General features: G+C 51.2%; 1 protein-coding gene across 1 annotated transcript; it reads left to right on the forward strand.

Annotated features, from left to right (window-relative positions):
* Nucleotides 1–9,532: 9,532 nt before the first annotated feature.
* LOC127393826 (olfactory receptor 14I1-like) lies at nucleotides 9,533–11,058 on the forward strand. Its single transcript, XM_051639314.1, has 2 exons — nucleotides 9,533–10,432; nucleotides 10,963–11,058. The coding sequence occupies exons 1-2, from the start codon at nucleotides 9,545–9,547 to the stop codon at nucleotides 11,056–11,058; spliced, it is 984 nt and encodes a 327-aa protein (XP_051495274.1). The 5' UTR covers nucleotides 9,533–9,544.
* Nucleotides 11,059–11,298: the final 240 nt, after the last annotated feature.

Raw genomic sequence — 11,298 nt, forward strand, 5'->3', positions numbered from 1 at the left:
GATACTAATGTGTTCTATTGTACAAACCATTTTCTTTTAAAGTCCCTCTTCTAGGTGTCCAATGGATGTGGAGCTGGTCCATGGGCTCCCTATTACCTCTTTAGGCTGCTTCATGTATCATAGTGACTATGGCACGTATTAGTTTCTCTAGAAATGGGTGTGGAGTGGAGACTAAAGCTCTGGTCTCTCATCCAAGCCCATTCTCAGACAGCTCCTGCTCTATCAGGTGCTTATGGCCTTGTCTTGACCAATGCTGAAAATCTCCACTGCTTGAGATCCCACCAGCTGGCCTGGTGTGGTGGTGCAGATCCTCCCTCTGTGAGCCACAGTGCAACATAAACACCAGACAACTTTGTTCTTCCTTTAGTTACCAGGGTGGTGGGACCAACATTGCCCTTGTTTCTATAGCAGGTGCGTTGAGCTCAGACAGTCCTGCAGTTTCAGGCCTTGCCTGCTGGAGCAGTGAGTTGAGGCAACTGGTTACACTCCAGTCCTAGTGCAGACACAGTGATTTTGGGGGTGATTGAGCACTCCCTGAAGGCACCGGGAGCTCTGTTGTTTGCAAAACACAGCTGGGACCCCTCCTGCTCAGAACACAGGCCTACTCTGAAAGTTTTCAAAGGTGACCTAATTTGAATTGTAATCACCATGGAACGTACCGGCCAAAGTCAGACATCTTCAGACCCTGTAAATATTGGCCCTGAGAGGGAGGCACTTCAGAGCTCCCAGGGTCCACACCAAGCTGCAGTCTCACATGTCTCATGAAGAGACAGTTGGCTCATCTGGTTGGGAAGAGTAAGGAGCCAGAAACTTCTCTTAAATATGGGGGGGAACCAAATTCTCTTTTGTGGTTATCATTTGACTCCGGGAGGTAATTCGGGTTATACTGCAACATCCTCCGTGAAATTATGCACCAAAACGTAACATCTTAACAAGTTCACCTCTGTATCCGTGTGTGTATGAGCATGTAATCTAGTTTATAATCTTTTGTCAGATCTTTAATTGAACCTCTGCATTGATTATAAGTGATTTTTGATGATAAAGTTATTAGAAAATAATATAATCTGATTTTGTGTTTTGTTGTAATAGTATTAATCCATCTTAATTTACTGTTATGTCAAATCACACCAGACCCATAACTACGTATTAGAGCCCTACACTGAAATCCCTATCTCAATCTCATGAAGTTGGAGCCATGAATGCTAATTGGCTCTGGGCCTTATTAATAATCTGTTCCTAAGGAGAAGGCAGCAGCATGCATTGCAGCAGTCATGCTGTCTGCACAGGGGGTCTCTGGAGTATAAAAGCCGACGACATCTGCGGGTCAGTGAGCGGCCTGCTCGGACGGTTGCCACGGGAAACCTCCCTGCTGCTGGCCGGAGACCTGTCCTGCTGCGGAGCCAGACTCCGCTTGCCTGCCCGGGAATCGAACCTGGAGCGTGGGGATGAGAGCGCCGGACCCTTCCCGCTGCCGTCGGGGCCAGAACTTGCCAAACCTGCCTGTTGTTGGGGAAACCGCTGCTGCCCGCGAGGACCCTGCCCGCCAGACTGGGAATCGAACTGGGACCCCAACGGTGAGAGCGCCGGGACCCTTCCCGCTGCCGCCCGGCCCGGAGCGCCCCGCCTGCCGCCGGAACTGCCCGTCCTCGGGGAGACCACTGAGGCCGGAGACCCTGCCGAGGAGGAGCCGCCGCCGAGCTGCCGAGCCGCCGTCACCCGTTGCGGCCACCGCCAGGGACTGTGCCGGGGCAGCCAGCCACCGCTGGGAGCTGCACGTCCCCAGGCCAGCTCGCCGGTAGAAAAGCCGTCACCTGGGAGCTGCACACCGAGACCTCACGGCAGGGTAATACAATCGCGCACCCTGTGGCGATTCCGCCCCCATACTTGCACACGCTCCGCGACCTCTTAAAGAGGAATTTTCGCCGGGCTCGACTTTAACTCTGTTGATCCTTGCATCCCTCCCTCGGAGTGTACTTTTAATAAGGGCGTAGTACTTTTGAGTTATTTCCCTGACATACCCCTTAGCCTTCGTCTCCTGAACCTTGCCCCTTAGTGTGGCTGTTCTTTAATAAACTAGTTAATTCGTAAATTCAATATTGGTGCCAGTGACAATTTGTGAGCGTGGTGGGGGTGGTATTTCAGTTTCTACTCTCAGATATGGTCCCGCAGAGGCCGTTCCTCTGTGCGAGGCTAACCCTGCACGCAGCTCCGTGTCAAAAACCCTCTACAGGAGAGGGGAAGTCGCGGAAGCTCCTGCCTGCCGGCGGCCTCTACGACGCCGTCGGTTGGCGACAGATGGCCTTTGGTATGGAATGCTAACACCCTCAGAAACCCGGATACTTCCTACTGACTTTTCCTTCTCCAGAGGCCAGTTCCACCTTCCTTCAGGATCTGCAGTTCAGGAACTGGGCACCAGGGGGCTCGCGAACACGACAGAACAGCACAACAAGCCGAGGCTCTGGGCATAACTTGCAAATTCCTCGGTTCTTTCCTGGTTAGAGAGGTTTGAGGAGTGTAGCCAAAGTGGAAAGTCTTCCATACTAATTTCAGTAAGAAACAATGTCTTGTTTCTCCACTTCTTACTTTTTTTCTGCCTACACATTAAGAAATACCAGGAATCTCTACTTGGTTTTGATCCTGAGCATCTGCAATGATTAGGAGTCTGGAGAACAAGTCTTATGAGGAGAGAGGCTGAGGGAGCTGGGGACAACCTGGGGACTCAGCCTGGAGAAGAGGAGGTTGAGGGGAGACCTCACTGCTCTCTACCTGAAAGAAAACTGTAGTGAGGTGGGTGTTGGTCTCTTCTCCCTAGTGACCGGGGGTAGGACAAGAGGAAACAGGGTCAGGTTGAACTAGGGGAGGTTCAGATTGGATATTAGGAAAAAAATATTCACAGAAAGAGTCGTGAGGAATTGAAACAGGCTGCCCAGGGAGGTGGTGGAGGTAACGTCTCTGGAGGTGCTAAAAAAACGCATGGACGTGGTGTTTCGGGAGATGGTTTAGTGGTTAGGGGTTGTAGGGCAGACAGTTGGACTTTATGATCTTGCAGGTCTGTCCTGGTTTAAATATTAAAGCTGAATCCCAAAAACCAGAGGACAGAATTGCTCTCTATTACCCCCGCTCCACCCTCCAAAGGGAAGATAGAAAGGGAATAAGGAAAAGAGACATAAAGTTTGGAAATTGAAACTAGAATCAAATTTACTATAACACAACGTAAAAGGGTAAAACGAGCGAGCATGTGGGAAAACAAAGGAACCAGCAGCAGCCCTGGCAGGGAGAAAGGAGCAGGAAGGGAGAAAGGCCCAGCTTCCAGCTCTCCTGGCTTTTATAGATTGTGACAGGGAGTGGGCAGGAATACTGACCCTTCCAGTCTTTCAGGGTCCTAAGGACCCTCTCTCTCTCTCTCACGGTGTCCTACACCGTGCCAGGGTCTTGCAAACCATAACAAGGTCTTTTCAACCTTGATGATTCTGTGATTCCATGATCCTATGACTCTTCATATGTAGGGAAGTTAAGACCATGTATGTTCTAGACTACATGGGCTGTCTTTGTCTTTGTCTACTCTTCTCTCATCAGACCTGGTTTATGTGGAACCTCCTATGTTCCAGTTTGCACCCGTTGCCCTGGCCTTATCATTGGACATCATCGAGAAGAGCCTGGCTCCATCCTCCTGACACTTGCCCTTTACATATTTGTAAACATTACTGAGGTTGCCCCTCAGTCTTCTCTTCTTCAAGCTAAAGAGACCCAGCTCCCTCAGCCTTTCCTCATAAGGAAGATGTTCCACTCCCTTCATAATCTTGGTAGCTCCATGCTGGACTCTTTCCAGCAGTTCCCTGTCCTTGAATTGAAGGGCTCATGTTGAAGAATGGCTTGAGCAGCAGGGCCATGGGCCCTTGCTATCTCCTCGAGAGGCCTTGAGAGTGTAACGCAAACAGCAGCTGTACAAGCAATCTCTTTTTTTAGCCTAACACAAGTATAAACATTCTCTCTGTTAGCTTAAACTAACACAAGGACAAGGTAGAGAAGTAGAATAATAGAAAACAAGGAAAAACCCTGGAACTCAGATGTGTGTTACTATCCAGTAAAATCACTGCAAGTAGTTGCCGTCCAGTGAAATCACTACAAGTAGTTACTATCCAATGAAATCACTACAAGTAGTTACTATCCAATGAATTCACTACATGTAGGTTTGGAAAAGGGTATAAAAGTAACACTGTGTATTCAATAAATCGAAGCTTGCTTTATCAATCACATTGATTCTGGACTGCTTGCTTCCCTCACCGCTGGCAGGCTCAGAACTGGACACAATAATCCAGATGTGGCCTCACCAGAGCAGAGTAGAGGGGGAGGAGAACCTATCTTGACTTACAGAGGCCCACTGTGAAAACTGATGGTCTGTTGCTTGGCTGTGTTTTCCAGAGGGTCAGCAAAGTTCGGTGGGGAATAAAAAGAAAGCTTGGAAAGTGTAGGTCCATGACTGAGATCATAGTGAGGCTGTGCTTCCTATTCATGGACTGCCCCACATCTCCTGGGTTGACAAGGGACAGACCTTGCCACGCTGCAGAGGTTGCCACCAGTACCTTGCACAAAGGCTGCAAACCTGTCTGTGATGCTGCCTGGGGTGTCTGTCCCACACTCATTCTGGATGGGGGTGGCTTTCTGGGACAGGACCATCACTGTCCTGGGCAAATGCATGTAGTCGTGTGTGAGAGCCGTGGCACCTCGTGGAACTCTACAGGCCTGTGTCTGGAGTGAAATTGAGGATCTGTCCTGAATTTTATTAGGCTGTGTGGGATTGTTTATGATACTGCCATCATTATGGAATCACAGAATCATCATGCTTGACAACAAGGGGATCAGGCCCAGTATGCATGGGTTCATGAAAGAGAGGTCCCGCCTGAGCAAGCTGATCTCCTTCTATGACAAAGTGAGACATTTAGTGGATGAGAGAATGGTTGTGGATGTTGTTTAGCTGGAGCTTAACAAAGCCTTCAATACCATTTCCCACAGCATTCTGCTGGAGAAACTGGCTGCTCGTGGCCATGACAAGAGTGCACTTCACTGGGAGTGGGAAAACAGAGCTTGTGTTGTGCTTTGTTTGAACTTCCCTGGACAGAGCTGTGCAGAGGAGTGCATGATGAGCAGTGCTTGATTGGGCATTCAGCCTTGAACCTAACTAGTGGGCTAATTTATGTCTATTAGTTTTACACATGCACATGCTTTATGTGCCATATAAAGCCATCCTGCTCCCACCATTCTGATCTCTGGGTCACATACAGCATATAACCATAGAATCATAGAATCATTAAGGTTGGAAGGGACCTTAAAGATCATCCAGTTCCAACTCCCCTGCCATGAGCAGGGAACCCTCCCACTAGACCCGGCTGCACAAAACCTCATCCAACCTGGCCTTAAAAACCTCCAGGGATGGGGCATCGACAACCTCCCTGGGCAACCCATTCCAGTTCCTCACCATCCTTATAGTGAAGAACTTCATTCTAATATCTAACCTAAATCTCCCCTCAGTTTAAAACCATTATCCCTTATCCTAACAATATCTTCTTGGATGAAAAGCCCCTCCCCAGCTTTTCTGTAGGCCCCCTTCAAGTACTGGAAGGCCACTATAAAGTAACCCCGGAGCCTTCTCTTCTCTAGGCTGAACAGCCTGTCTTCATAGCAGAGCTGCTCCAGGCCTTTGATCATCTTGGTGGCCCTTGTCTGGACCCTCTCCAACAGGTCTATATCTTTCTTGTGCTGAGGGCTCCAGAACTATACACAGTATTCCAGGTGTGACCTCACCAGAGCAGAGGGGCAGAATCCCCTTCCTGGCCCTGCTGGCCACACTTCTTCAACGTGGGAGGCAAAGATATCAGTAAAATGAGGTGACAGCAAGGTGAGGTGGCTGGGTGGAGGCCTACAGCCTTCAGGGCAACAGGCACAGAGGATGGGACATTGTAGGAAAGGCTGTGGTGGAGATGAGAGAGGAATGTGGAAAAGCAGAAACCCCCCTGACATAGCCAACCTCTACATGACTTTGTTCATGGCTGCTGTCTCTGCCACTGGTGCCCCTGGGGAGACAACTAAACCTTCCAGCATGAGGGTCTCAGAGACTTCTTGTCCATGTGCAGGAGCCAGGGCGGTGTTGAGCCATAGTCCTGCCCTTGGCATTATACATCTCCACATCCCAGTGCCCCAGGGAGAGCCCTGAGAGATGAAGGAGGGACACGATCTCCCTTCCCAGGAGCTGGGGGTCAGGGCTGGCACCTTTTGTGAAGGGGATCAGGGCTGGGACCTTTACAGTCATGAAACTCACCCTGGGTTACTCAGCACCTTCCTTTTCCCCACCTGCCATCACTGCCTCCCCTTTCCTGCTCTACCCACACCCTGGGGACACTTCCTCAGTCACGTCCCTCAGTGGGACCCATTAACATTGCCAGAAACTTTGGAGTTGGACTCAGACTTGGACTTGTTGAGAGGTTTCATCAGCTTCCTCTCTTTATCTGAGATTCTTGGACTCAGCACCAAACCCACCAGAGGGCTCGTTAAGATGCTAAGCTGGGCTCCTGGGATGGAGGGAGCTGCTGGGAAGTGGGCAGTGCTGCAGAGAGACAGCTCTGCCCAGGAGCAGTTCCTCTGCCCAGCGCAGCAGGGAGAAGGACACTGCCAGGGGATCTGAGGGAGATGAATGAGGCAGAGAGAGCTTAAAGGTGGCCAGAATTGGGGGGTGAGTGAGAGTTCAGTGGAGGAGAAATCTGTGCAGCCCTTGACACGGTGAGTCTCTGAGTGCAGGGCAATGTGGGTGCAGTTCCTGGAGACATCTCCCTAAGCTGTCACAACCACATCTTATGCGATCTTTAAGAAAAGTGTGGGGACACCGACACACAGCTCTTATTGGGCAATTTTGAATAGCTGTGCAGGCAAGTGTGTGGGCAGGGGTTCCAAGCACTGTCCTTCAGAGCAGGGTCCCTGCACTCCAGGTGCAGTGTGCTGGGGCAGGGTCTCTGCTGCCCACCAGGGTCAGCTCTCAGCTTCCTGGGATTTCACCATGGTGCTGTGTGGAGAAACTGTGTGTGGAAGGAGTGACTGCCAGCAAGGTCCTGGCTGCTTAAAGCTCCAAATCCCCTTGAAAATATTTCTCAAGGAGAAGATCTTGGCAGGGATTTCTATAAAGATGAGGCGCTTTCCTAAGTCTGTCTTTTCAGTTTCCTGTATCAAGAAGTGGGGGGAGAGAAAAGGATAAAAGGAAATGGAGGTCTGCTGTGGGAAACTGTTCTTTTCTTCCCCACATAAGTCTAAACAAAATGTCTTTTAAGCCAGCGAAGGCCTCTCCTGATTATCCCCAGCTAACGAACTAAAACAGACTTGCTTCTCAAGGACAACTGAACCCAAAACAACAGATGTGGCCCGGGACAGAAAGGATGGACAACAAGCCACCCTGTGCCCCTGGCAGTCACCGCCCTAACGTGGGGCTCATGGACGCTCATTGGCTCTGGGCAGTGACACTGACTGGACCAGTGGGTCAGGGGGTATCAAAGGGGCGAGGGCAGCAGGTGGGCCCTTCCCTCCTCCCTGAGGCCCGTTCGGACGCTTTCTGCCTGGGACACCCCCCTGCTGCGGACACTGGTGCTGGGACCCTGCCTGCCTGCCTGCCCCGGGTCCAGCCTGAGCCTCAGCGCTGAGCGTGCCGGGGTCCCGAGCCCTGGGGTCGGGGCCGGAGCCCCCTCCCCGTGTTGCTGCCCTGGAGGGGAAACCAACGGGCGCTGCACCCGCTGCCGAGAGGCTGCCCCTCCGACACCACGGACCTGCCGTCCTGCCCTCCGGCCACCGACCGACGCTGGACAAGCCGCCGGAGGGTAACATCACCTCACACACACGCACATTCCTTTCCTCATACTTGCACACACAGCGCGACCTCTTCAGGAGGACCGGCGTCGGGTTTCCTTCCCTCCTCCCTCCTCCCTTTGGTCCTTAATCCTCTCCCTTAAAAGCACCTTTGCATTGCCTCCCTAAAGGACACTTTCTCACTACACACATATCGATATCCCTGGTAGCCATTCACACCTGCATTGTCCCCGAACATCATCCCTCGGTTTGTGTTAACCCTTAATAAGCCTATTAGCTTGTGGAGTAAATCTTGGCTTTAGAGGCAATCTCTGAGCGTGGTGGGGTGGGGGTGCTCTCTAGCTACCACCCGGAAATACGGTCCCACGGCGGCCGTTCCTCCGTGAGAGGCAGCGCCGCGTGTGACCCTCGGGCTCATTCACAAGCCCCTCCACATCGGGAGGGGGAGTCGCAAAAGTATCCTGACAGCCGGGAGCCCCCCGGTACCGGCTTGCGACATCTGCATTTTAAGAAATCCTGAACTAGAATTCTGAGTGATCAGCAGGTCTGATAGGAGCCTTCTCAAGTGCCTTCAGCCGCTCAACTGTCCTGAGGGCCTGCTACCTCTGTCCTGGCCCTTCTCAGCCAGACCTTTGGCTTGTTTCTCCTCCATCTGTGTCATAGTCATTGTCATCTCATTCTTGCTGTCAGGCTCTCTGGGGAGGGGAAGTTTCAGCAACATGTCACACTCTGAGCTTGTGGATCCATTCATGCTGCTGTGTCTATGTGAGCAGGTTCCAGCTTTCACCTGTGGGACTGGGGGCAATGCAGTCTGTGGGGCTGGGGATTGAGCAGAATTCCCCTTAATCAAATGTCATTATTAGGACCCTTGGCCATTTTCTTGTAGACTTTTGTTTTGTTGTTTGTTTTTTTCCAAGCTGTGAGCTTTGCTCCAGGACACAAACCTGTCCTAGAGCAGCTTTGTGTTCTCTGAAAGCCCCATGGAAAAGCACAGAGGTGCTATGATAGGGAAAATGCTGATTGGTTGGTGAAATGAGCTACGTGAGTCCTGGGTGAGGAGTGCTGAGACCTTAGGAAAAAGTGAGATCTGTAGATGTCTGAGCTGAATCCCTCTGCCCTCAGCAGTGCCTGGAGGCTTTTCAGGGTAATATGTGAGTGTGGTCAACTGCTACTTCAGAGAGGCACAAGTCTGGGTGGCTGGGAGCAAGTCAAAAGGACAGAGCAGCTCCCCTCACCCTGCACTGAGCCACAAACAGGACTCTCTCTGTTCTCCCTGAGCACAGCAGCAGTGCTGAGGGTTTCTCACATCCAGCAACATTGTCCAGGTGTAATGGGGGAAGCTGTAAAACCCCAAGTCTCAAACTGCTTCTGCCATCCCAGATCCTCAGCACTGACCAGACATTCTCCATTAGGAGCAGTTTCCTCTGACAAAGCTGGACACCGGCAATGACCCCTGCCCCCACTGTTTCCATGGATCCACCACTGCAGAGCAGGGCTGACCTGTTGGCAGCCAGAAACTGCTGCTCACTTGACCAGCACTGACCAGGGACCCAGAAAGGGCTCCAAAAAAAGGAAAAGAGAGGGTGTGTAGAAAGAAGAGGGTGTATAGGAAATGGCTTTGATGTTCCTCAATCTAGTCTCACGTCATTTGTCATTCTCTTTCCTTCCTTGGATAGTAATCCATGCCTACAGCAAGAAAATGTCCAACAGCAGCTCCATCACGCAGTTTCTCCTGCTGACATTTGCAGACAGGCGGGAGCTGCAGCTCCTGTACTTCTGGCTTTTCCTGGGCGTCTACCTGGCTGCCATCCTGGGCAACGGCCTCATCATCACCACCATCGCCTGTGACCACCACCTCCACACCCCCATGTACTTCTTCCTCCTCAGCCTCTCCCTCCTCGACCTGGGCTGCATCTCCATGACTCTCCCCAAAGCCATGGCCAATTCCCTCTGGGACACCAGGGCCATCTCCTACACAGGATGTGCTGCACAGGTCTTTTTCTTTCTCTTCTTCATTGTCGGGGAGTATTGTCTTCTGACCATCATGTCCTATGACCGGTATGTGGCCATCTGCAGACCCCTGCACTACGGACCCCTCCTGGGCAGCAGAGCTTGTGTCCACATGGCAGCAGCTGCCTGGGCCACTGGGTTTCTCTATGCTCTGCTGCACACAGCCAATACATTTTCACTGCCCCTCTGCCAGGGCAATGCTCTGGACCAGTTCTTCTGTGAAACACCCCCAATCCTCAAGCTCTCCTGCTCACACTCCTACCTCAGGGAAGTTTGGCTTCTTGTGGTTAGTGCCTGTTTAGCATTTGGGTGTTTTGTTTTCCTTGTGGTGTCCTATGTGCAGATCTTCAGGGCCGTGCTGAGGATCCCCTCTCAGCAGGGAAGGCACAAAGCCTTTTCCACCTGCCTCCCACACCTGGCCGCCATCTCCCTGTTTGTCAGCACTGCCATGTTTGCCCACCTGAAGCCCTCCTCCATCTCTTCCCCATCCCTAGATCTCATTTTGGCAATTTCATACTCAGTGGTGCCTCCAGCAGTGAACCCCCTCATCTACAGCCTGAGGAACAAGGAGCTCAAGGTGACCTTTTTGAAACTGACCTAGTGGCCCCTGTTTCACTGACAATAATCTGTCTCACCCCCTCTGCGAGTTTCCCAGGGCTTATCTTGGGCCAGGAGTCTGCACCTTTACTTGTGAGAATCATGCTTTTACATTTTATTTTTTTTCTGGGTTGATTCTGCCTCTCTAGAGGTTTGATTCTGTTGTGTCTGACTCTTGCACAACACTGTTTTAGATGTGAACAGTCCAGTAGTGACCCTCCAATAAAAAAAAAATAAAAAATCTCCTGGGTACAGTGTCTGGAGGATGGGCTCTTTCTAAAGTGTTCCTTGTAAAAATATGTTTAAGGAATTGGTCCTTTAAGGGGTCTTTTCTCTTTGTTTATTCTCCCTGCATTTGAGGATATGGTCATGGTACCATTGGGCTCTATTGCATCAAACATTTTCCTCTCAAGGCTCTCTTCTTGGTGTCCACTGGATGTGGAGATGGTGCATCAGCTCCACACTGCATCCTCTGGCTGCATCATGTATGATGGGACTGATGGCATCTAGTCATCTCTCTGGAAACATCTGTGGAGGCAACAGGAAAGAATGGGCACTTGTCACCTGCCCTTGGATAGAATGAATGAAGACTCAGAAGGGGAATGAGCTCACAGGGCAAGTGCAGGGCAGCCATGGGATCAGGGCCAGCCAGCATGGGCTTAGGAAAGGGCGGTCTCGCTTTACTAAGTTGATCACATTCTATGACCATGTGACCTACCTATCGGATGAGGGGAAGGCTGTGCATGTTGTCTACCTAGAGTTTGGTGAGGCCTTTGACACTGTCTCCCACAGCATCTCGTGGAGAAGCAGGGAAATCATGGCAGTGTTCTCTTCAGCGGATAAAAA

The sequence above is a fragment of the Apus apus genome, chromosome 23 (genome assembly GCF_020740795.1).
Source record: "Apus apus isolate bApuApu2 chromosome 23, bApuApu2.pri.cur, whole genome shotgun sequence".
In the NCBI taxonomy this organism is placed as follows: domain Eukaryota; kingdom Metazoa; phylum Chordata; class Aves; order Apodiformes; family Apodidae; genus Apus; species Apus apus.

Bases quoted from the DNA above. Each gene is read 5' to 3' on its own strand.
- LOC127393826 (XM_051639314.1), top strand. From the start codon at position 9,545: ATGTCCAACAGCAGCTCCATCACGCAGTTTCTCCTGCTGACATTTGCA. The intron at 10,433-10,962 runs GTGACCTTTTTG...GATGGCATCTAG, and splicing joins TGAGGAACAAGGAGCTCAAG to TCATCTCTCTGGAAACATCT.